Source organism: Myotis myotis, unplaced genomic scaffold (assembly GCF_014108235.1).
Source record: "Myotis myotis isolate mMyoMyo1 unplaced genomic scaffold, mMyoMyo1.p scaffold_m19_p_12, whole genome shotgun sequence".
Taxonomy (NCBI): domain Eukaryota; kingdom Metazoa; phylum Chordata; class Mammalia; order Chiroptera; family Vespertilionidae; genus Myotis; species Myotis myotis.
The window spans coordinates 23,490,854-23,517,139 of NW_023416316.1; the positions used below are offsets into that span (position 1 = coordinate 23,490,854).

General features: G+C 42.3%; 2 protein-coding genes across 9 annotated transcripts in view; one reads left to right on the top strand and one right to left on the bottom strand.

Annotated features, from left to right (window-relative positions):
• The window catches only part of TEX10 (testis expressed 10), a 35,294-nt gene extending 30,899 nt beyond the window's left edge, over positions 1–4,395 (top strand). For 3 of the 5 annotated variants that reach the window (XM_036330198.1, XM_036330195.1, XM_036330197.1), the window contains 3 exons: positions 1,729–1,910; positions 2,832–3,042; positions 4,180–4,395. In XM_036330198.1, the coding sequence (XP_036186091.1) occupies positions 1,729–1,910; positions 2,832–3,042; positions 4,180–4,320 (534 nt within the window). In that variant the 3' untranslated portion in view covers positions 4,321–4,395. Of the gene's footprint in view, positions 1–1,728; positions 1,911–2,831; positions 3,043–4,029 lie in introns of those variants that run through there. The other 2 variants (XM_036330196.1, XR_004971199.1) reach the window with 2 other exon arrangements.
• The window catches only part of INVS (inversin), a 132,168-nt gene continuing 110,191 nt past the window's right edge, over positions 4,310–26,286 (bottom strand). For all 4 annotated transcript variants that reach the window (XM_036330194.1, XM_036330192.1, XM_036330193.1 and 1 more), the window contains 4 exons: positions 21,616–22,333; positions 10,542–10,771; positions 9,505–9,579; positions 4,310–6,443 (listed from right to left, as the gene is read on the bottom strand). In XM_036330194.1, coding sequence (XP_036186087.1) covers positions 6,286–6,443; positions 9,505–9,579; positions 10,542–10,771; positions 21,616–22,333 — 1,181 coding nt within the window. In that variant the 3' untranslated portion in view covers positions 4,310–6,285. The remainder of the gene's footprint in view (positions 6,444–9,504; positions 9,580–10,541; positions 10,772–21,615; positions 22,334–26,286) is intronic.

The window sequence follows — 26,286 nt, forward strand, 5'->3', positions numbered from 1 at the left end:
TGCTGTTTTTCCTGACTGTTGTTGCTAATTAATTTTTGAACTTGGGAAAATTGCCTGTTACCAGGACCTTACTTTCTATTTCTACATCTGTGCAATAAAAGACCTTAAAATTATGCCTCAGGTCCTTCTGACTTGTAATGCTCTAACATGTGCCTGGTGTTAGTGTATTGAGAATCCAGTATCCAGACTGGGATCTAATTTCCACCCAGAACATTTGGGGTCTAAAGCAAGCATATCAAACTCGTGGCCGACAGGCCGCATATTTGACATGCTTGGTCACAGCCGTTCTCAACCTGTGGGTCGCGATCCCTTTGGCGATTGAACGACCCTTTCACCGGGGTCGCCTAAGACCATCCTGCATATCAGATATTTACATTACTATTCATAACAGTAGCAACATTACAGTTAGGAAGTAGCAACGAAAATAATTTTATGGTTAGGTCATAACATGAGGAGCTGTATTTAAAGGGCCAGAAGGTTGAGAACCACTAAGTATAGGGAAGTCACCTAACTGGCTCAAGGCCTGGTCACTGGAGGCAGTGAGCTCAGCCATGAGACTTATCTTCTGGCCAATGAGTGTCTCTTGTTCCCATTGGTATTAAATTCACATTAGATAGGCTTGGGTTTTGCTTTCAATTTCCTCCAACATTTACACTTTGAATTTCGGCTTTTTATTATAAGAATGTATTATAGTACAAGAGAGAGATCTGAAATTTTATCTTCCAGAGACTTTATTTGCATAATTTTATAGGCACATCCACACCTCCTCCTTTAAATGTTATTTCCCTTGAGTTGGAAGAATACTGCTTTGTATTCTCATTACTGTTTTTCTGCCTGCTATCAACTTTTAATCCTTATCCCTTTTGTCTCCAAAGATCCCCCACCTTGTGTTTTTTAAACCTCTGGTCCAGAAATGTATCCCCTCCTTTGACTATATTCATTATCCTCGTAAAAGCTCAACATACAAGTCAGTCTAGGCCAGTATTTTCAGACAGCTTGATGGAAAGGTTAAGACTTCAGAGCCTGTAAACTTTTTTAAATGATCATCCAACGGTAGTTTCTAGGAGATTTAAACTATGTGTATATATATAGTTACAAGTTAGAGCCCACCTTACAGTTTATAAGTAGAATCCAGATTAATTAGGATTCCATGATCTTTACCGGGGGTTTGGGGCAGTGTAGCTATTGAGTGTTAAGTAGTAGTTTCTTGATTCCGTTACTTAGTCATGCCTGAATGACTAGCAAAATCAAAGGACAGGGGAAGGGTAATTGCAAAATGAATTCTGTTTTGTATATTTAATGACCTGGGATGGGGTTGGTGCCAGATATTAGTGTTTTCCAGTTTGGATAACCTAAAGATCAGGTAAGTGTGCTTGTTGGTATCAAGATTTTCTTTGGATGCATGAAATAATCCTTTTGAATAATGGTATTTCTAACCATTAGTAGACATTGTAATATCTGGAAAGTTTTAGAAGACTTTGTCATGAGAGGAAGCAATGGATTGGGTTACTAATATTTCTTGAGTTTGCATGTTTTCAATATATTTAATGTAGAGATTAAATTCTCAGAGGGAAATAGGACCTCAAGGTGTGGCAGGTGGCATGCATTCTGTACGTACTCGTTTTCAGTAGAAGTGTTGTAAGGTTAACCCTCCAGTTAATAGGATTTGGTTTATCCTGGGAAAGGGCTATTGTGTAGATGTCATTAACCTCATTTTCCTCTGCCTAGGTTGGGTTCACTGTAATTCCTGACAGCACCGCTGGCTGTGTTTTGGGTGTTATCTGTAGGCTCCTGGATCACACATGTGTACTTAGTGAGACTCTGCTGCCGTTTCTGGCTTCCTGTTGCTACAGTCTTCTGTATTTCCTGCTCACTTTAGAGAAAGGAGAAGCAGAGCATCTAAGAAAGAGGTAATAATTTTTTATTCTTCAATTTACATTCTTCTTTTACCTGTTCCACTCTCCCCATCAATCATTCAGTTTTAAAAAATTGCGAGTGAGAGAGAATTGGATTTTAGAAATACCCTAAAAGCTCTTTCACAGTTTGTATAAACCTAGCTAGTTTTTTCTTTTTCTTTTATATTGAATTTATTGAGGTGACATTGGTTAATAAAATTATATAGATTTCAGGTGTACGATTCTACAATACATCATCTGTATATTGTATTGTGTGTGAATTACCCCAAGTCAAGTCTCCTTCCATCGCCAGAGCTTTTTCTTTGTCCTTTCATGAATCCCCTTTGTGGTTTGATAATTTTTCATTTTCAGAATTTCTTCTTTTAAGCAAGAGATTTGAAAAGTTAGATAGCATTATAAGTTTTGAGAGCTTTCTTTATTAACCTTGCTACCTTTAGAAGGATGAGTTTACTAGTACAAGCCTTTGTGTTTTGCTCTGGGCTTCATTAGAAATAGCCAGAGTGGAATTTTAAATTCTTGAACTTAAGGAAATTGTTCTAAAATACTAGTGTTTTAATTAGTCAGTACGTTTGTTCCCATGTGAAATTCGGACTAAAGCTTCTAGGATAGTTTGGAATATTTCACTGTAATTTTTTAAAAGTGTTTTTCATGCCTATGTCCTTATTGGTATGCCTATTAAAATTCATTGCAGGAAGTTTTGGGTTTTTTTTAATTAATCAATTTTTATTGTTGAGATAATTACAGATGTCCCTCCTTTTTTCCCCATAGCTCCCCTCCACCCGGTTCCCACCCCACCCCAGGCCCTCGCCACCCTATTGTCTATGTCCATAGGTAATGCATACATGCATATAAGATCTTTGTCTAAGCTCTTCTGAATGTGTTGGCTCACTGACTCATTTTTGTTGCTTCTTGTAGGGACAAGCTGTGGGGGGTCTGTGTCTCGGTCCTGGCTCTCCTGCCTCGAGTCCTCAGGTTGATGCTGCAGAGCCTGCGAGTGAGCAGAGCTGCCCCCGAGGAGCTGCCTGTTGTGGGCCAGCTGCTTCGCCTGCTGCTCCAGCACGCGCCCCTCAGGACTCATATGTTGACCAATGCCATCTTGGTGCAGCAGATCATCAAGAATATCACGGTGAGAGCATGGAACAAAGGCTTCGTATTGTTAGTGCTAGAAGGGATTCATGGGCAAGGCATGGGGGTGCACCGGGTTCCTGTGCATTGATTGACCAAACTCTTGGAATCAAGCCCAGTGGTGATTTCCCAAGGTTTCTCCTGTAGTCTAGTCGCTTAACCTATGGGATTTCCTTAATCCCAAAATTGGCCATAAAAGCCTTAAAATACTTAAACTGAATAAAGGTGCAGGCAGCTTAGTTGGAAAAGGTACAGCCTCGGAGTCATCACTGCCTGGATCTAACAGAGACTGGTGATTAACTGTGATCGTTGGATAAGTTTGTTTTTAAACCTTAGCCAAGCTTGTTTTCATAGGTGTAGAAGTGGGACTAATAGTAATTTTGTTGGGTTTTGGTGACCATTAATGAGATTAGCCAAGTAAAGTTTTTAGGTAGCTGACATGTATAAATTCACCAAATGTTAGCTGTCATTAGGAAATTATTTAGCAGAAATAAACTTCAGGCTAATTTCTAGTTGGTTCCCCGGAGAGTAAGAAGTTGGAGAAAGGAAGTTGTAGGCTTCAGCTTTGCCTAATGGTTGGTTGTCTGTGTTCAGTTGTGTGTGTGTTTTTCAAGGGGTGGGGGCAGTTCTGTTACCAGATTCCTTTGGTGTTTTTAGTTGGGAAGAATTCGGGAGGTTTTTTTTTTGGGGGGGGGGTTGTTATAGATATTTGGTTGGGGGAGTTTATTAGTATATGTAATAGTAATTCAGAAATAGTAGAAGGTTGGACAATCAACCCACCTCCATAAGGAAGAAATGACAAATTGTTGTCTGCCCTGGACAAAGATCAAGGGACTCCAGAATACCAAAGGGAGGAAGTCCAGTGTAGGGATGGTGGGTGATGAAATTTCATCAGTCCCTAGCATCTGTGGGAAGGAACAAACAAAATGAGAAACTGACATCACTTATACGGAAGGGTTTTCACCGCCTAATAATGCCTTATTAATAGGTCCCCCTTTCCAGTAAGAGTTCCTGTGGTGATTTTACAGACGAGGATACTGTTGCAGTGGCTTTTGAGAAGTTTGGATGTGAAAAGCACTTCAGGTAGCATAGCAATTTTAGTAGAATTATCAAATTACTCTTTTTTTTTTCTCTGCAGACATTGAAGAGTGGAGGTGTTCAGGAGCAGTGGCTTACAGACTTACATTATTGCTTTAATGTGTATATCACTGGGCATCCTCAGGGGCCCAGTGTGTTGAATACAGTATATGAAAGAGGCACCATGGCACTTCCTGTTTAAAATTGTTTATTCACATCTAATTTTGAAGAGACTGATGTAAGAAATGTTTGTCATTAAAGCTGAACTTTTAAAGAAGTTGTTATGGACATTCTTTTGCACTAAGGTAGGAAAACAATGCAGGCTGGCTTCCTGGAGTAGCACGTGATATGTGGCAGTATATTTACATTTCATAGGAACCAAATATTTACAAAATACAGGGTGATAACATGGTACTGTCTACTATTTACCAAAAAATTAGCTCAATCTTTGAGATCCTCTCCAGGCAGACCTCATTCGTTTTGTTTGGGGGTGGTTACTCCTTTCCATGATGATGAGCTTCGCACTATGGTAGCTGTGGGCAAACTACGGCCCGCGGGCCGGATCCAGCCCGTTTGAAATGAATAAAACTAAAAAAAAAAAAAAGACCGTACCCTTTTATGTAATGATGTTTACTTTGAATTTATATTAGTTCACACAAACACTCCATCCATGCTTTTGTTCCGGCCCTCCCATCCAGTTTAAGAACCCATTGTGGCCCTCGAGTCAAAAAGTTTGCCCACCCCTGCACTATGGTGTTATTTGCAGAGGTTTTGTAGCCCTTAGTGCAGGGGGCAAGATTTCAAGATACAGTGGGGCCTTGACTTAAGAGTTTAATTCGTTCCCAGACCGAGCTCGTTAAGGAGCTCGTTAACTCAAATTACTCTTATCAACTCAATGCAAAAAATCAGTGGAGAGACAGCTGGTATCTCAAAAAACGGGACACTCCAAGGCCCCACTGTAGTTGTTTTGGGTTTTCCTATACCTAAATGGTGGTTGGTCTGAGGTAACTACTTTAAAAGTGACTTTCTAATGATTTTCTAAGAAAATATAGTTTTCTAGAAATTACCAGCTGTATTGTGATTTCTATATATATTGACTTTTCTAGTCACAAAATAATTAGCAAACTATAAAAAAAAATCAAGGGGATTACATTAATACTTTGTTGCTTCCTATTTCTTACTGTTAGGACAATGGTGACAGTAATCTTAAGAAAATGGAAGCAGTTCTAGAAGTATTTGTGAGCCTCCTATGTCACTCTTTATGTCTGTCTCCATTCCTACATTAGCTTTGCCCTTAAAAATGTGAAAAATCCCCAAATCACTAGATTTCGTTTAAACTAGGTGTTCTTAGAGAGCTAGAATGTGTGTAGTTAGCAGTTTCCCATCAATAGGAATGGCATTTTGATAAGATTGCTCACCTCTGCAGGTCAGGAAGAAAACACAAGTGGAATGTTAAGGCCCTAATTGGTACCTGGTGCATAAATGCCTGGTCTGTACACCTGCCCCGCTGATTTCCTTGGTGTTGGTGGTACCAGCATCTCTGTTCACAGAGGAAGTGGCAACAGCCTGTGGCCTTCAGAGGCTAACATGACTGTAAAATATGTAAGGAGTCAGCGGAGGTGAACAGAGCACCTATTGTGATCTTACAGATAATTTCTAAAAGCAAATGCTGGATCATGATTCTGGTCTAAAACTTAAAACTGATAATGGAATAATAGGATGTGGTATCTGTAATGAAATCTGTTGCATTAGATTCCAGAACAAGAGTGAAATGAAGGTGGTTGCTGTAGGACAGGCTCCTTGCCATCTCATTTAGGTTCTTCACTGAAGCCAGAAAACCAGGCCTGCACCAGCTGGCTGGCAGAAATCCCAACCCAGCAGCTCTCATGTTCTTAGTTTTACTTAGACTTGACAGAGTTATACATCCTCCTTTGTAGCCACACTGACAGGTGAAGGCAGACAGCTAGACAGTTTTGATGAGGCCTAGTGTACCCTGCTCTTCCCAGCGCAGGTTGAGATAATATCCAAACAATGCTGTGTGAGAGCAGAAAGAAATCATTCTGACATTTTCTTTCAGTTCTTATCACATGTTCAGGTAATAAGGCTTCAGGCATGGACGCTGAAGTTTTCCCAAGATGTAAGAGAGAGTCCACAGATAACTAGAACTCTACACTAGCTTATTCCAGTTACCCCGGGCACGGTCTTCCTCCATAGGCAGTCGAGGCTTTGTTTTGTATTTTGATTGAGTAGCTGATTGTAGGTTATAAGAAAAATTCTTTGATCTTCCACTGTTCTCAAGAAGGTGTATACACTGCAAGTTGCTCACTGTTAAATACAGGTAAATAGGTTATTTTAAAGTTGAAGGTAAGAAAAAAGGGTTTAGTTTTGGATTATACATGGTGCCAAAAAAGGTGATGGCCAGTGTGTCGTAGGGACAAGATGCTGTATCAGCCTTGCATTTTCCATCATCTCAAAGATACATGACATCTCTCAAGGAAGAACCGTGAGTGGGAAGGGCAGGTGTGAACCTAGGCCTTCAGTCGGCCTGGAATAACTGGTATATCTTTCTCTCTGTGCATCTCTCCACTATAACAATACAAACTTACACATACACATACATATCTTTTAACTCCATGTGCCACACACTTGGCTATAGTCCATTCTAGAAAATAGGTTTGAAAACTATTCAGATGAGACATAGCAAACTTGAAATGGATTTTTAGGCCTTTACAGTAGGTCCTTGGGTTACGTCGGCGATCTGTTCCTACAGTGCCACGTAACGCTATTTTCACTGTAAGTCGGAACCCACCTACATAAGCACCTACGTCACTGACATGGAGCACATACACAGCAGTATTGAAGTGAAACAGTAAAAAAAATTTTAAAGATAATTCCTGACCTTTACTTGTGGTAAATAAATAATAAAAAACATAAAGCACACATGTACATACGTCGAAATGATGGAACTTTTTTTAATATATACCTGTAAATGGGAGATGGCGATGTAACCACGAAACGATGTATGTCGAGTCCGTTGTAACCCGAGGACTGTCTATATATGACTTTGAAATTATAAAATTGTAGGACACCACAACTGGAAAAAGTAGTGGTGTACTCAACCCTCTCATTTACAGTTAGGGATATTGAGGCCCCAAATGGCTGAGAGGCCTTGCTGAGGCTATAATGCTATGTGCCCCTAACTTTCTGTGGAACAAAGCAAACATGAAAGGTGAATAGTTTTAAAAAGTGACACACACACGTCTTACTTTTTCTGTCCTGTTTGGATTGCTGTTGAACTACAGCTTTGGAACTCTGGCATGCTTTTTGTCTGCCTTTCCTGTCTAAAGTCTTGAGGTTTCATCTGTGTACCCTGCTGCAGGTGGGCAGGAATATTCTACATTCATTACTAATAATCACTTAAGCCATGGTTATTCTATTCAATGGAATGGGTTCTTTTAAGGGAGTTGTTTTATTTTTAAAGAGCTGGACCCCCAAATTTGGGAGAGCCTGTATTTGTACACACACACACACACACACACTCACGCACACACGCTGATTGTTACTATGTGTTATTCTTTGGGGGTGGTTTGCAGGGTTGGGTGTGGAAGACGAGAGAACAGGGATTGTTGAACTGTCTCCCTAACACATGTAGAGAAACAGCTTATGGGTGCTGTTACTTTTGCTCTATCCAGCTCACGTTCTGCTCCTATAAGAGGTTGGGAGCAACAGTTTTCACTCAAATATCTGAATACCTTCAGTGTGCCAAGCAATTTCTAAAGAAAACAACTGAGCAAAATCAGAAGATACTTAACCCGATGGAATCCTCAAGTAAAAAATGAACTATTTCTAGTAAAGGTTTGAAGACCAAAATTAATGATTTCTTCTTTTTGGTTCAATCTGATACCTGATTTCAAAGGCAGAACCATATATATGTTCAAGTCATACCTGTATCATGGAAATTTATAGACCTGTTTCCTGTATAAAACACAGGCTTCAGCTAAACTGTAGCCAGCAGCTCTGAGCATCTGCTGGTTAATGGTTGACAAGGGTGGGTGAGCCTAATAAAATCTTGTGTTGCCCAAGTTTAGGCTTAGGAAAAGATTCCCTTCAGTCCTTGTATATTTTTAAACCTGTCTGAATTATATGTATAGGGTAAACAAGCTGTTCATATGAAGTCCTAAGAAATCGTTATGCATTTCTTTACATTTCTTTATTCTGTTCTTTAACTGTGAGTCCTTTAAAAACCTTTTGTACTACTAAATACCTTCATTTTTAAAGATTTCTGATAGTACTGGATTTTTCTCTTGAGACATGTTTACCTAACTTATACTTCGCTGGTAGTTAAAGCTGACAGTTCTGTTTTGGAAACTATCCTTAATTCACTCCAGTATAACGAGTGGGGTTTTTGTGTGTGTGTGTGTGTGTGTGTGTGTGTGTGTGTGTGTGTGTGTGTGTGTGTTTTACATACAGCGACGATGGGCCTTAATTCCTTTGAAAGTTTCCAACTACCCCACCCATCATTCCCTGATCAGCCTGCCTATATTACATGAGTTGCCTGACTCTTCTTATTAAAGATTTGGCAGTAATTACTCTCCCCTTACCTCCAAGTTTTCCCTCCATCAAAAACTAAATGAATGTTAAAGTTCATGCTGACAGTCATTGTTCACCTTCCCAGCTGCACTCTGTCCTGCAGGATGACTGGATTGGGAGGATGGGGGCAGCGTGTTGACACAGCCACCCACGAGAAACACCGACCTGGCATTAACTGCTGACAGCACTGAACTTATCACCCAAACTTAATGCTGGTGTGAATGAAGGGGCCCTGAATAAAAATCCCCTGTTTTGCAGCTGAAAAGTTTCCTGAGCTGCTCCTGTGAGTGGAAGTGCACGGTTGAGCCTGAACTGGATATGCTATTAAATATTAATGTCTTCCTTGTGATGCTCTAAAAAGCAAAAGCCAGAATTTGTGGTTAAGGGCCTCTTTCCATCTTTAGGAAGGAGGTAGAGGAGCTTAATGTGAAACCAAAATGGAACAAAAACTCCCAAGGTATGACTGAAGAACAGCAGTATTTTCATTTCCTCCTTCCTTTATGTGAACGAGTAAGTAAAGGTGATCAATAGCAGCTACAGTTTATTTTTTCTACTGGAGGTAATTTTAACAATAGCTTTGGTTATAAAAATAACTTGCCTCCTACAGAGATAGAGGCTGACTGCAGTAATAATTCCAGGAAAGGGGGGGTGGGGTTAGAAAACATTTCTACTTGAAATCAAATGACCATTGGAAACCCCTGGCAATTAGTCTTCTGTCTTTGGGGATGAAACCAGAAAGGACAGTGCTTCCCCACAGTCTTCCCAATATACTTTGCCAGGGCAGTGGCTGCCTTACCTGAGTTGAGACGCAGCACAGAAAGGGCTTTTGAAGATTTTGTGGGATGATGTACTTTCACTTCCTGAGAGCAACCTGAAATCAATCAACAATGACAGTCTGTCTCTCCACAATGATAGCTGTGGCCTGACCAAGTTCTGAATTTCTTGAGCAAAGGCCTGAGCTTGCAAGCTAGTGTCCGTCTAACCCAGTGATGGCGAACCTTTTGAGCTTGGCGTGTCAGCATTTTGAAAAACCCTAACTTAACTCTGGTGCCGTGTCACATATAGAAATTTTTTGCTATTTGCAACCATAGTAAAACAAAGACTTATACTTTTGATATTTATTTTATATATTTAAATGCCATTTAACAAATCAACCAGAAAAATGAGTTCGCGTGTCACCTCTGACACGCGTGTCATAGGTTTGCCATCACTGGCCTAAGTTAAGTATGTTGTGGAATACCAGTAGGCAGGGGCAAGTTCTGAGATTTTGCTGCCTGAGCCAGAGATCTGTTAAAGGTGCTTTGGCTCAATTTTTTTTTCTTTTCCCTGTTGGGGAGCTAGTCAGTCTTGTTCTCTGCTGAGTTTATTTTGATGGGCTGTTTACAGATCTGAAAATGTTTTAATTTGCAGCAGTTCGTCTGCTAAACAAGTATTTACTGTAGGGCTTGGGTTTGGGACATTCCCAGGTAGGCAGCCCTGTACTTTCTTAAAGGAAAGGTCAAAGTGAGGCAGGCAGGTGCTTGGAGTCCTCCAAATTGGTAATGCAAGGGGAAGACCAAGTAGTGGCCTGAAGAGGTTACACTGGTAAGGCTGTAGTTACGAAACCCAGCAGAAGATCTTTTGGCTAGAAGGCTCTCTGGGCTTACATGCCAGAATGCCTCATCTCAAACCAATTCTGATCCAGAATTTCTGGAAGGGTGGCACTAAATGTGCTGAGATTCTCTTGTGACTGGAAATATAATAAAGTTTCTACCTGAATGGTGGTTTGCTCAATTCAATTAAGTCCCATTTCAGACTTCCTGTAAACTACAAAGTGCCTAGAAAGACAGTTACCGTAGATTTGCTTGAGCACTGAGTGCCTGGTGGACTTTGTGCCCGAGCTGCTCTTGGATGGATTCTTGGTGGTCTTGCTGACTACAGTGGCTTTTGAGGGTTTTAGTTCCAGTTCCTTCCTCCAAACCTGGAGGAGCAGTGCCATGCATTCTCGGTTCCATCTGTCCACATCTCTGGCTCCATGCTCCTTCATATGCAGAAGGTGGGACAGGTGCTTCCTGAGCTGGTAGCTGGTGGGACCAGAGAAGGGAGAGGCTTTAAGATCACAGTATGCAGAAAACTAAATTTCTTTAAGGCTCCTAGAAGCTATAGGAATAGTGATGGGAACTTGGGAGAGCTTTCAAGCTCTCATTCCTAATTTCAGTAGCAGTATGTAGAATGTTGCAATCTGCTTTTTCCCATTAAATAGTTCCTGAATTAGGACGCAATAAGATGAGTCCTTGCCTTCAAGATGAGACAGGCCAGAAGTACTGAGAGCAAGGAGCTGGATGGCATGAGACAGATGTGGGACGGATAATTGGTTTGGCTGTGGTGGGGTTTTAAAGGATGAGTAGGGACTAGTGAGAAAAGGGCATTCTAGGCAGAACTGGCATGAGCAGAGAGATACAAGCATTTGTACAGGAAGTCAGGAGATGTGTATGAAGCATTGTGTATTTAGTGAGGGAATGATATTGGAAGGTTGGGCTACATGGGAAAAAGCCAACATTTGTTCAGGACTGTTGTATACTAGGCACTCTCCCTATGATTAGGCCTGAAACTAAATTTGTGAGGCAGATGTTATGAGTCTGATAAAGGCTGAGTTGAGGTGACATTATCAAGATTGTGACATAGGTCATTCCTGACTTCATGCTCCCTCATCAAAAGAACAACTATTCATGGATAAGAGACCATGGAGAAAATCCTACAATACAGGATTTCTAGGACCTAGAGGCTGAAGAAACCCCCTGCACCACCGAGACCAAGACGGACCCCATTAAAAGGGTAAGAGGAGTGGCTACATGATGACAGCATTACCCTTTCCCCTGTTCAGTGCAGCATCATGCTGAGAGGCCTACCTTGAGCCTACAGCTCCTCCATTAGGAAAAGAGAAGCCAGAGCAGACATCCAGCTCCCTAGCATTGTGGGTTGCTTCTTGGGAGCCCCCATTCCAGTCTTTCCCCAAGAAGAGTGCAGGGGAATCTGTGACACGGAATAGGGGAGGGACTTAAAACAACCAGCACATGGATCTTTGCAGACTGAGTTCCTACCTACAGCATCCAAGTAGTAGTCCCAACCAGTGTCTTTGCTGATCTGAAGAGCCAAGATGTTGGTATAGTCCAGTGATGGCGAACCTTTTGAGCTTGGCATGTCAGCATTTTGAAAAACCCTAACTTAACTCTGGTGCCGTGTCACATATAGAATTTTTTTGATATTTGCAACCATAGTAAAACAAAGACTTATATTTTTGATATTTTATATATATATATAAATGCCATTTAACAAAGAAAAATCAACCAAAACAATGAGTTCACGTGTCACCTCTGACACTCGTGTCATAGGTTCTCCATCACTGGTATAGTCTGACCAGAGAACTCAGGATACAGGTCTAACTGACTCAGGCCCTTAAAGATTTGCTGGAACCTAGTTTGACCTCACCCAGGCAGTTATAGCTGCACTCACTGCTGATTATAGCTCCTGGCCCCTGCCTGATTAGAGATGGTGGTCAGACCACCTGGAAGCTGCATAGCCCAGCAACACTCAGAGTATGGCAGGCAGAGCTGATTATCTGCAGAGCAAGGCCAATAGCATCATTCCTCCAGGAACTTGGGGAGCAAGTCGGCTTGAATCAAGATCACAAACAAGCCCTGGCTGGTTTGGCTTAGTGGATAGAGCATCGGCCTGCAGACTGAAGGGTCCTGAGTTCGATTCTGGTCGGGGGCATGTGCCTGGGTTGCAGGCTCAGTCCCCAGTTGGAGGCGTGGAAGAGGCAGCCAATCAATGATTCTCTGTCATCATTGATGTTTCTTTCTCTCTCTCTCTCTGAAATCAATAAAAGTATTTAAAAAAAAAAAAAAAGGATCACAAACAAAGCCTTGCTGCCCTTGGAGATCAGTTCTCCCACTATGCCTGGGCAGGGGAGGTAATTTATAGCCTGGCCATTGCTGAATACAGCCTGCCCTACCAGAGCACAGAGGAATCTGCATAGCCCATCCAACAATCCTTACAGTGGTACGTGAGCAAACAGCACAGCCTGTGGCTTTCTCCCTCTGCAGACGAAGACCAGTGGCCATGGTTGGCCAGGGAATTCAGTGTACAGTCTTGCCTGATTTGAGTACCCAAACATTGAGCTGTGCAGGCCCCCAGGCCTGTTCTGCTTTCTTGCCAGGCAGAAAAGCTAATTCACTGCTAAATAGAGTACCCAGTCCCAACTGACTATAAGCCTGCCCAGAGAACCCATGCAATCACAGAACTCATCCTACAGCTTTGCTTGGGCAGGGAACCAAGCCAGCAGCCCTATCCAACTGTTCTTAGCTAACCTATGCCTCTCCTCCTCAGAACTTGGGCAGTGGCCCTGTCCAAAAAGAGACAGGAAGTTTCAACTGCCTAAGACCTTAACCAGCAGACATGTCCAGAAACTCAACTGAGCTGACTGGTGAAGAACTGTCTCTGTCAAAGCAAATCTGTAAAAGGAAACTGCTTACTCAAATGTGCAGATATCAACTTAAGTAATCAAGAATCAGGAAAAATCAGGTAAACATGACACCACCAAAAGAAACTATAAAAACTCCGATAATTGACCTTAAAGAAATGAAGATCTATTAACTGTCAGACAAAAAATGCAGAATAATCATATAAAAGAAGTTTAGTGAACTATAAGAACACATAGACAACTAAATGAAATTAGGAAGATAGGAAGACCAATGCATAAACCAAATGTAAAGAAATTCAACAAAGAAATAGAAACCACCAAAAAAGGCTTCAAACAAACCCTGACATAAAAAAATAGGACTGAACTGAAAAATTCAATAGAAAATTGAATTAAAATTGAAGAATTCGAAAGCAGACTTGACCATGCAGTCATCTAGAAGACAGGACATTTGAAATTATTATCCAGTCAGAAGAGAAAAAATAAAGAGTAAAAAGAATCCTGCAGGACTTATGGGACACAATGAAAGGAAATAATACTACATATGGGAATTCCAAAAGGAGAAGAGAAAGAGAAAGGAACAAAGTATTTAAAACAATAATGGCTGCAAACTTCCCAAACCTCAGAAGAGGAAAGGACTTCCCGATTTATGAGGCCCAAAGAACTTCAAATAGGTTGGACCAGAATAGGGCTACACTGAGACACATTATGATTAAATTGCCAAAAGTCGGAATTTTGAAAGCAGCAAGAAAAAAGACAGAAGTTATGTACAAGGGAACTTCCATAAGACTATTGGCAGATTTCTCAACAGAAACTTTTCAGAAACCAGAATGAGATGGTATATTTGAAGTATTGAATGGAAAAAAACTGTCAACCAAAAACTCTATACCTGGCAAAGCTGTCCTTCAGAAGTTAAGGAGAGATAAAGACTTTCCTGAATAAACAAGAGCTCAGGAGTTCATCCTCACTAGACCTGCCTTACAAAAATGCTAAAGGGAGATCCTTAAGTGGCAGTAAAAGGATGCTAAGTGATATCATAAAAATATAAGAAGGTAATGTAAAATTCACTGATTATAGTAAACACTGTCAAAGTTAAAAGTTAACAAATGTATGAAAATAACCATAACTACAATAATCTGTTATTGGATATACAATATAAAATATGTAAACTGTAATATCAATAACTTAAAATGTGAGTGGGGGAGTAAAAGTATAAAGTTTAGGAATGCTATCAAAGTTAAATTGTTATCAATTTAAAATAGGGTGTTATAATTTTAAGATATCTTATGTATGGTTCATGGTAACCACAAGGGAAAACCTGTACTTGTTACACAAAAGAACATAAAGAAATCAAAGCATACTGATACCAAAAAGGCATCAAAGCAAAACAAAAAAGGACAGCCCTGACCGGTTTGGCTCAGTGGATAGAGCGCCGGCCTGCGGACTGAAAGGTCCCGGGTTCGATTCCAGTCAAGGGCATGTACCTTGGTTGCAGGCACATTCCCAGTAGCGGGTGTGCAGGAGGCAGCTGATTGATGTTTCTCTCTCATCAATGTTTCTAACTATCTCTCTCCCTTCCTCTCTGTAAAAAATCAATAAAATATATTTTTAAAAAAAGGACAGAAGGATAAAAACAAAAAACAAAACAAGGAAAAACAAATCTCAAAGCAGCCGAAAACAATGAACAAAATGGCAATAATAAGTCCTTATCCATCAATTATTACCTTAAAAATAAATGGAATAATACTCTAGTCAAAAGACGCAGAATGGCTGAATGGATTAAAAACAAAACAAAAATGATCCAACAATATATTCCCTATAAGAGACAAACTTTAGCTTTGAAAACACACATAGGCAGAGTGAAGGGATGGAGAAAGATATTTCAAGCAAATCATAACCCCTCAAAAATTATCAGGTAGTTAGACTCAGATAAAGTCAGATAAAACAGACTTTTAAAATAGTAAAAAGACAAATAATGATAAAGAGGTCAATTCATCAAGAAGATACAACAATTTTAAATATGCACCCAACATCAGTGCCTCTAAGTATATAAAGCAAAACTAACAGAGTTAACAGAAAAAATAAACAGCAATATAGTAATAGCTGGGGACTTTAATGGTCTACACCAGCCGTGGGCAAACAATTCGGCCCGTTTGAAATGAATAAAACTAAAAAAAAAAAAAGACCGTACCCTTTAATGTAATGATGTTTACTTTGAATTTATATTAGTTCACACAAACACTCCATCCATGCTTTTGTTCCGGCCCTCCGGTCCAGTTTAAGAACCCATTGTGGCCCTCGAGTCAAAAAGTTTGCCCACCCCTGGTCTACACTCAACAATGGATCTATCATTCAGACACAGAATCAGTGGATTAGAACAACACTACAGACCAAATGGACCTAATAAATATACAGAACATTCTAGCTGACCATGGAAGTAGGCACATTCTCAAACACATATGGAACATTTCTTAGTATAGGCCATATGTTAGATCACAACAATCTTACCAAATTCAAGAAGACTAAAATCTTATCCAGTATCTTCTCTGACCATGATGGTATAAAACTAGAAACCAATAAAAGGCGGAAAACTGGAAAACTCACAAATACATGAAAATTAAGCAATACTCTTCTAACAATCAATGGATCAAAGAAGAAATTAAAGGTGGGGGGAGTATCTTGAGACAAAAATGGAAACATGCTAAAAGTTCTGGGATGCAGCAAAAGCAATTCTAAGGGGAAGTTCATAGCAATAAGTGCCTACATTAAGAAAGATCTCAAACAACCTAACTGCATTCCTTAATGAATTAGAAAAAGAAGAAACTAAGTCCAAAGTTAGCAGAAGGAAGGAAATAATAAGATTAGAGCAGAAATAAAATAGATAACAGGAAAATAAGATTGTTTGAAAAGATAAACAAAATTAACAAACCACTAGCTAGAATAACCAGGGAAAAAAGAGAAGATCCAAATCAACAAAATTATAAATGAAGAAGATGACATTACAACTGATACCACAGAAATACAAAGGATCATAAGAGGTTACTATAAACAACCAGATGCTAATAATCTGGACAACCTAGAAGAAACAGAAAACTTCTTAGAAGTAGACAACCTATAACGACTGAATCAGGAAGAAATAGATAATCTGAAAAGACCAATAATGAGTAAAGAGACTGAGCCAGTAATAAAATATCTAATGAAGAAAAGCCAGGACCAAATGGCTTCACTGATGAATTTTTTTTTTTTTAAATGGATATTTACTTCTTTTTTTTTTTTTTTTAATATATTTTATTGATTTTTCACAGAGAGGAAGGGAGAGAGATAGAGAGTCAGAAACATCGATGAGAGAGAAACATCGATCAGCTGCCTCCTGCACATCTCCCACTGGGGATGTGCCCGCAACCCAGGTACATGCCCTTGACCGGAATCGAACCTGGGACCCTTCAGTCCGCAGGCCGACGCTCTATCCACTGAGCCAAACCGGTTTCGGCTTCACTGATGAATTTTACTACTAAACATTTAAACAATAATTTATGCCAATCCTTCTCAAACTCTTCCAAAAGTTCACAGAGGCGGGAATAGTCCCAAATTCACTTCATGAGGCCAGTATTACCCTGACATCAAATCCAAAAAAAAGGAAACTACAAGAAGCCAATATCCCTGATGAATACAGATAAAAAAAATTCTCAAAAAATAGCAGCAAACCAAATTCAGCAGTACATTAAAGGGATCATTCCTCCTGGTCAAATGGGATTTATCCCTGGGATGCAGGATGGTTCAACATACATAAATCTATCAATGTGAAACATCACATTAATAGAATAAAAGAAAAAATATCATCACAAAAGATGCAAAGCATTTGATAGAATTGAATATCTGTATGATAAAATCCCTTAACAAATCAGGTATAGAAGAAATGGACCTCAACATCATAAAGACCATATATGAGAAGCCCATAGTTAACGTCACACTCAATGTTGAAAGAATGAAAAAATGTCCTTTAATATCAGGAACAAGACAAGGATGCCTACTCTCACTACTATTCAACATAGTACTGGAAGTCCTAGCCACAGCAATCAGACAAAAAAAAAAAAAGGAATAAAAAAGACAAGAGATGAATGCTGGTGAGGATGTGGAAGAAAGGGAACCCTCGTGCACTGTGGGTAGGATTATAAATTGGTACAACCACTATCTATAGAAAACAATATGGAGATTCCTCCAAAAGATAAAAATAGAGCTACCATGTGATTTGCAGTCCCATACCTGGGCATATAACTAAGGAAATGAAAGTATGTAGCATGTTGGAGAGGTATCTTCACCCCCAAGTTCATAGCAGCATTACAACAGTCAGGTGATGGAAATAACCCAACTGTCCACTGACACATGAGTGAAGAAAAAGTTGTGATATATTATTCAGGTATAAAAAAGAGGAAATCCTGCCATTTGCAACAACATGCATGAAACTGAAGGGCATTAAGCTAAGTGAAATAAATCAGAGAAAGACAAATACTATATTATCTCATTTGTGCAGGGTTAAAAATAAACCAAAGACAATCAAACTCATAGAAAAAGAGATCAGATTTGTGGCTATCAGAGGAAGGGGGTGGAGGGAGGGGAACTTGGGTGAAGATGGTCAAAATGTACAAATTTCCAGTTATAAGATAAATAAATACTGAGGTTGTAATGTGTCACACTGCTTTATGGAATGTATGAAAGTTGTGAAGAGAGTAAATCCTCACAGTTCTCATCACAAGGAAATAAAGTCTTTTTCCATTTAAAAAAAATGAGGTGATAGATGTAACATTACTATGGTAATCATTTCACAGTATATGTAAGTTGAGTCACTATGCTTTACCCCAGTGGTTCTCAACCTTCTGGCCCTTTAAATACAGTTCCTCATGTTGTGACCCAACCGTAAAATTATTTTCGTTGCTACTTCATAACTGTAATGTTGCTACTGTTATGAATCGTAATGTAAATATCTGATATGCAGGATGGTCTTAGGCGACCCCTGGGAAAGGGTTGTTTGACCACCAAAGGGGTCGCGACCCACAGGTTGAGAACCTCTGACTTACGGAGTGCTGTATGTCAATTATGTCTCTCAAACTGGGGTGGGGAAGCTGAGTAATTGGTAGAAGGCCGCACAGCTAGAGTCAGGAGAGACCAACATTCAAACTCACTGCTCTGTGGTCCAACAGCTAAACGTGGCTGAGGACTTTGGCCTGTACTCTGTTCCTGGTGGGGACCCACACTGGTTCTTAAGAACAGTGGCACAGGTAAGAGCTGTATTTTACTAAGATGGGTAGCGCCTGGGGTGAGGCTGGGGCATGCAGGTGATGGCTATGTTGACGTCTCGTGTTATCTGATGGTGTTCCTCCACGTGCGCTCCCAAACCTCAGGTTGAACACAGCTGCTTTGGAGCCTTGCAGGGAAAGCTGCTGTCTTCCTTCTCTGTAGCTGACTAACTACTCCTGCTGAGCCCACGGGGTGCTACAGAGGCAGCAGGCTCCGTGCCTGATTTCAAGGCACACCAAGTGGGAAAGAGCCTTCCCAAGTCTCCTAAAAGCTCCTTGCGGCACCTGGTGCAGCCCCCCGCTCCTGCCCTAAAAGGCTGATTTCAGTCAAACTACAGGTCTGTCTTTCTTTACCTGGAGTGACAAACCGTGCATCCCTCTACCACAGGATGCACACACTTCCGAAAAGCCAGCTGCAGAGAAAAGCTGGAGCTACGGGACAGCACCAGTAGTTCGGTTCCTTCTGTTTGAGATGCCGAGTGTCTTCCACACCCTCTGTGCTCCGGGCAGAGGGCTCCGGGGAAGCCCAGGTGCTGGCTGAAGCGGCAGGGGCTCCGGCCTTCAGTGGGCACAGCTTCCCCCAATCTACTCTGGATGGAGCCTGAGCTGTGCCCCTGGCCCCAGTGGTCCCATTCTCAAGGAGAACGTGCACGCCGGTTGGCTGAGAAACCGAACATGCCCACTCCTTTCAGCCCCAGGCTCAGGGCTCTCCTGGCCCACCTGCCCTTGCTGGATAGGAGCTCAGCACACGCTGGCAGAGCTGACAGAAAGGTGCCTTACACATGTTGACGTAAAAAGGAGTGTTTTACACAGCAACTTTCCAGCCCAGCTTAGCTTGTCCAGTATCTGGTTTCAATCTTTAAGACAGTCAAGGCTTGACTGGCAATAAAACTCACGGAGAAGAAGCTTCATTTCCTCCGGGCCCTGAGGTTCAACCTGCTCACCCCATCCCAGCACCCGCTGCTGCCTGCCTCTCTCCCTCCACACCGCCCCCCATACCATCAGCCTAGGTGCCAGCCCTGTTCCCGGTCCCCCCACAGGGCTGAGGTCAGGCGGCACCACCCAGTGCCCCAGGACAGCACTTGGGGCTCCTGTCCTTACCATGAAAGGTATGTAAGGCTACGCCAGAATCAGGGGGAGTGTTTTCACTGTCAGACATGCGGCTTCCCCCAGCCTGCACCTTCCCAGGAGCCTGTGGGAGCTGATGCCCCAGGCCTCAGGCTGCACAGTGGCGCCCGGAGGGCTGTGTAACTGCCTCCCCAGGGGGTCCAGACTATGCGCCCATTGTTCTTGGGGCGATGAAAGCTCATTTGCTGCTGTGGACACTTACTGACAGGACCTGTCAGCTTCCGACTCTTCAAAGGAGCCAGAGGCCAGTCTGAGAGAGGCACGTCAGCAGGGGAGCAGCTGAGGGCACCGCGTGGTGTAAACCTCGCTGGCTTGTTTTGATCCCAGTTTCAGCTGAAATACCTAATAAAACGTGCCTCTCAGATGGCAGCAGGGCAGGTCCTGGCAGAGCTCCCAAGGAGGGGAGCAAGGCCCACTCCCACCTGTGGCTTCAGAGGCAGACTGAGCCTGAGCCGGCGCGGGCACCTGAAGCCCTGAGACGGGCTGGGAACCTGGCTGTGCTCAGTGTCCTCCTCTGTGGAAAGGGGATGGGAGAGGATCCACCTCAGCATATATTGAAGACGAAGTGAGCTAACATGCAGGTAAAGCTCAGCACAGGGTCTGGCACAAGTGCCCGCTAAATGCCAAGGGCTAGGACTAACAACAATAACAACATCCCCTGTGAGGACACGACCTTGGCGAGTGTGAGCACCGCCGGCAGCCTTCTCCGGCCTGCTCTGAGATGCCGAGCACGAGGCCTGCCTCCGCCTTCTTTATTGTGACCACGCAAACTCTACCTTTCCCGGGAAAGTAAGGGAAAGGCCCTTGGCCTTGAGTCAGACACAGCCCCAAGTGCTGTACCCGCCCTGGACAAGCTATTTCCTAAGACCATATGCTCATCTGGAAAATGGGGACGCTCAGCCCTGGTGTGGCTGGGAGACGACCCTGTAAACAGCCCAGAGCTTGGGCAGACATTAAGGCCGAATTACAGCAAAGGCTGTGCAAGCAAGGGCTCTGGGTTAGGCCGCTTTGGCACAATAGACCCTGAGGCTTCTCCCTGCCTGAACCTCACAACTGCTCTCCCTCAGTACGCTTCCCCCATCCCGTTCCCATTCCCGTCCCGTTCCATTCCACTCCCTGCCCCCGCCCTCCCTCTGCCAACGGTAGGTGGGTAGGTGCGCTGGGGCCCTTTTATCTCCTGACAGGCACGTTGATATGTGGCACACCTGTGCTCACAGTGATTTGCTTGCTTTGTTCCTCCATCAACCTTCCTCTCTCTGGAGAGGGAGGCCACATGTCTCCCACCTGTGGGAGACGGTCCAGCCCTCCCCTGGGCACTGGCCAGCACTGTAAGACCTAGGCAGGGTTTGGGTCCCAGTGGGGCCTGCAATATGAAGGAGAGTCCAAAATATGTCAAAACCTGCAGCAAAGGACTCCCTGGAGGTATCTGACTCAGCATTTTAGGAAGTCTCCACCGGTGCTCCCAGCACCCACCCTGCATTCTGAGCTTGCGAGATGCTAACATAGGTTTTTATAATTTCAGCCACTGAATCGACTATATCCAGGCCCTAGTTTAGGTATTTGACGTATAACTAATTCCTGAATAGTAAAGACATAAAAAGAAGAAAAATAAAATACCTGTGTGTGTGGCTTTAGAATTTATGAAGCACACATTATCTCACTCTACAATCATATAACAGGACAGGTGCAACCACTGTTAAATTCCATTTTTCAGATGAGGAAACTGAGGGTCAGGGAGGCCAAGTGATTTGCCCAAGGTCAGATCACCTGTTAGAGCTTCCCTGGGGATTCTTCTTTACACCAGGTAATCCTAGGTGCTTTCCTACCTTTCTTGGCAAAAACACCTAAATAGCATATCCAGTGTGAAAGGACTAAAAGAACTAAATATCCAGACTAGGGTCTACACGTGTGAATTTCACGGGTTGGCTCAACAATCGGCCTTGTCCCGCCAGCACACAGATTCACGGGAGAACACCGGTGAGCATGGGTGTTGTAGGGTGTGGGGCAACCACAGGCGTCTCCTCACCTCCTCCAGGCGCGCTGGATGACTGCTGCCGCCTGGTTCTTTTTGCGAAACAGCTCTTTCCTGCTTCTTTCTCTCTGGATGATCTGCAGCCGCAGCTCGACAGGGAGAAGGTCGATATTCACACTCTGCCCAGAGAGGGGCCCGGGAGCTGGATCCGGCTCCTTTGGTGTCTGAGCGTCCTCCAACGGGGTGGATGGCCCTGCCTTCCTGACTCCTGGCCTCAACACCTCTGTCCTCCGGGGCAGATCTGAGTGGCTCTCTCCTTCGAGCTTGTCCTGTATCCCTTTGTGTCTTGGTGTCCGATGGTGGAGAGGACTCTGCCCTGCATGGACCACCTCCCCCTTGGCACTGCCAGGCCGGCTAGAACCAGCAGGGGAGCACCTTCCTCCTCGGAGCTCCTGAATGCGCCTTTTCTGGGAGGCACACTTGACCTTGGGGGCTGCGTCATGTCGCCTGCTGGGCTTCCGGTGGCCGTCCTGCTGGGGAAGGCTGGCTGCTGCCCCGCCGGGGTCCTCTCCCTTCTCCTCGGGCCCAGCTGCCCTGACACAGGAGGGCTGCCTCACGACGCCCTTCCCCTTGTCACAGTGCTGCTCACCCACTGTCTCACCTCTGGACTTCTCCACAGAGGAGACTCCTGGACACCTGTTCCCATCGTTGCCTTCATCGGGGCTGAAGTGGACACAGGCAGATCGGCCTTTAGAAGGTTCTCTGGACATTTCTTGGGAAAACAAGGAAAAGGGTTAACAACATTTATGGTTCAAAGCTTGTATAGTGGGGCAAGTCTGCCCATTTATGTACATAAAATATTCAGACCCTTCCTATAGCATTACCTTGATAGTGGTGATTATGATTAGTGAAAAGGTTAACTTCTATTTCTAGCAAGAGTAATTTGATAACCTGAAAGCCTTCCCACTACAAGTACCTAGAAATGCTGATTAAAATAGAGGAAACATCCTTTTAAAAGCACCATAGTGCCTTCAAGAAAATAAAGGTAATCTCTGGGAGCCAAAAACAGAGAGAAACCTGAAACGCAGAGTGGTGTGTGAGCTGGCTTAGGCAGGCGGTAGGGGTGGAGTGGGCAGCATTGGTCTTATTAAATATCTGGTTATGTTTTAACATCAAGATAAGCTCAGGCAGAAAGTTAACTAAAACCAGGACCCTGCTTGAAGCTGGGATTCTTGATGTGCATCCCGCTGGGAAATAACACCCCATACAAGAGGTCTGCTAGCCAGCACTGGGAGGTGCCAGGAAGCTTGTCTGGCCTCGGTTCTGGGTGGGGGAAAGTGTCTCATGAGAATTTGACACCAAAGTCCTGGGCCTCACATGGGTTTGGTATTCACTTATTTTCAACCAATAGAAAAAATTAATAGAAAAACTGGTCTCACAATGGTGATACCATAGAAACAAATGATTCATAGCAGCAAACACATTATTCCTTTGGTGTGGCATGCCCTCAGCTCAGGCTGCACAGGGGTCCTTCTGATAATTTCACAATCCAAAATTAAAGAATGCATGAGGAAACAAGCTGCCATGAGTGACAGTAGCAGATACAAAGCAAATTTAGATCAGTGAGAACTAAGGCTGAGAGAACAATGATTAAACAAAAGAAATTTAAAATATGAGAAAAGAACAGATATATTTCAAAAGAACTAAATAGAACACCTAAAATGGAAATTTTAGTCTTAACGTAAAAAGCAAGGAAGGGACTTCTGCTCCTATATTGCCAGGACTGAGGGAAACCCACCATTGAGGACAGCAGAAAAGTTGAACAAAATATTACAAATCACCTATTTTTTAAAATAATTTTTAAAATTTCAATTATAGTTGACATACAATATTGTATTGGTTTTAGGTATAAAACAGAGTGATTAGTTGTTTTAGATAACTTACAAAGTAATCACCCTGGTAAGTCTAGTGCCCATCTGACACCACATATAGTTATTACAGTATTATTGACTATATTCCCTATGCTGCACTTTACATCTCTGTGACTTTTTATAATTGACAATTTGTACTTCTTAATCCCTTTCCTTTTTTTGCCTACACTCTTAACCCCCCTCCCATCTGGCAACCATCAAAATGTTCTCTGTGTCTTTGAGTTTGTTTCTGTTTTGTTTTTCATTTATTAATGTTTTTAGGTTTCAAATATAAATAAAATCATATGGTATTTGTCTTTCTCTGTCTGACTTATTTGATTTAGCATAATTCCCTCTAGGTCCATCCATGCTGTCTCAATGGCAAGGTTCCATCCTTTTCTATGGCCGAGTAATATTCCATTGTACATACGTACCACATCTTCTCTATCCATTTGTCTGTTGTTGGACACTTAGGTTGTTTCTATATCTTGGCTACTGTAAATAATGCTGCAATGAACATAGGGGTGCATATGTCTTTCTGTATTAGTGTTTTGTGTTTCTTGAGATAAATGGCCAGAAGTGGAAATTGCTGGGCCATATGGTACTTCTATTTTTAATTTTTTTGGAAACTTCTATACTGTTTTCCACAGTGGCTGTACTAATTTACAGTCCCACCAACAGTGCACAAGGATTTCCTTTATCCATATTCTCACCAACACTTACAAACCACCTGTTGGAAGGCATCAAAGAGCAGGCAGAAATAACTGCGACAAGCTCCAGAGAATCAGGACACCAGCAGAGATGAGTGAGGCATTTGGAGGTACATATCCCCAGAGGAATCGGCCCTGAGGCGGTTTGGAGGATCAGAACCAGCCGAGAAGCATCTTCTTTGTGACCATGAAAGGGTCTGTCTTAGGAGATAGTGGAACTGGTGGTAAGCTGACCCTTGCTGGGACTGAAGTCCAGCTTTGTATCATCTCAGTTCATCTATAGTTACACATGGACTGCTCTGGTGTAGGATGTTGTAAATTTAAATGCTAATTTAAAACGGTACAGCTTTTAGACACAGCTGTTACATGCAAAGGCCCCAAGCTAAGAAAGACCTTGAGGAAAGTCAATCTGGCTGTCACATCATGGAGTTTAGTAAATGGTGACTGAATGAATAAATGAATGAACATACAACACAGCTCACCACCTCTGTAAGGTGTGCATCACTAATGCACTGTGGGTTATGGAATGATAGGCTGGAAATGTTTGTGGTTCCATGTTTACTTTCATGTCATTATTCTTGGCTAGGTCAGTGGTGTGGCTTAATGATAGTAGTTACTGTTATGGGTCATGGTCTGAACAAGTACTCCGCATTTTTATTTCTATTCATAACTGCCCTGCAGGGTGGAGAGTGAACCCCCATTTTACAGCTAAGAAAATGGAGGTTTAGAGAGACAGATTTTATTGTCCAAGCCCTGAACGAGGTGACCACAAGATTCCAGAGACCCTTTCTGGGGGTCCACAAGGTCAAAACTATTTTCATAATAACACCAAGACATTATTTGTCTTTTTCACTTTGTTGTTATCTGCACTTAGATCTCTGCACCATAGAATGGCTCAATGTGCTTACATTGCTTTGTGAAAATAATCTAATTTATGCTGAATACCTGCTTTCCTTCTGGGAGTCTGGGTTCTGGTGCATGCTAAGCAGAGGGTACCTACATGACTGGCCCTGATAAGAATCTTGGAGTCCTAGGTTAGGTTGCTTCCCTGGTGGAAAATGGTGCCTAACTGGTTGTCACAACTCATTGCTGGTGGAAGTAAGTGTATCCTGTGTGACTTCTCTGGGGAAGGGCTCTTGGAAGTTGCACTGGTTTCCTCCAGACTTCGCTCTCTTTGCTGATTTTGCTTTGTACCCTTTTGTTATAATAAATCACAGCCATGTGCACAACTATATGCTGAATCTTGTGTGCCCTCCTAGAAAATTATTGAACCTAGGGGTGGTCCTGTGCACCCCAACAAACTCAACAAACTCCAAACAGGATAAGCTCCAAAACCCAAGGCCAAGAAACATCCTACTAAACTCTTGATAAGTAAAGATAAAGGGAAAATCTCGAAAGCAGCCAGAGAGAAATGACCTGTTACCAGGAACATTCCCGAGGAACACCAATTTGAAACCACAGAAGGCAGAAGGAAGGGGCACATTGTCAAGCGCTCAAGGAAGTGCCAACCATGGTTTGTATCTGGTTGAATCATTCTTCAGGAGTGAAATAAAAACATTCTCAAAGGCAAACTCAAAAGATTTGTTGCCAGCAGACCCACCTTTAAATTGGCTAAAGAAAGTTATTCAAACAAAGGAAATGGTAAGAGAAGGAATTTGGAGCACCAGGAAGAAAAACAAAACAACAGAAAAAAACATATGGGTGCATAAAATAGACTATCCTTTTCCTCCTTTTATAAATTATATTTCATGATTGAAACAAAAACTACAAAACCATTTGATTCCAGGCAAAGACATTTAAAGGTGGGGAAGGTACAGGCACCTAAATGGAAGTGAGGTTCCCACACTTCATTCAATGGTAAGATGCTGATACCAAAGACTGTAATGTCACTAATGTATATTATGATATTCGGAGCAACTGTTGCAGAAACTAGAGAGATCAATCAAGATGGAATCCTAAGGGAAGTCTGAGTAACCCACAGGAAGGGGGGAAAAAAGAGAAAAAGGAATGAGAACTGGAGAAATAAATAGAAAATAAATAATAAAATAGCAGGCTTAAGTGCTGACATAAGTACATTAAATGTAAATGGTCTATGTTCACCTATA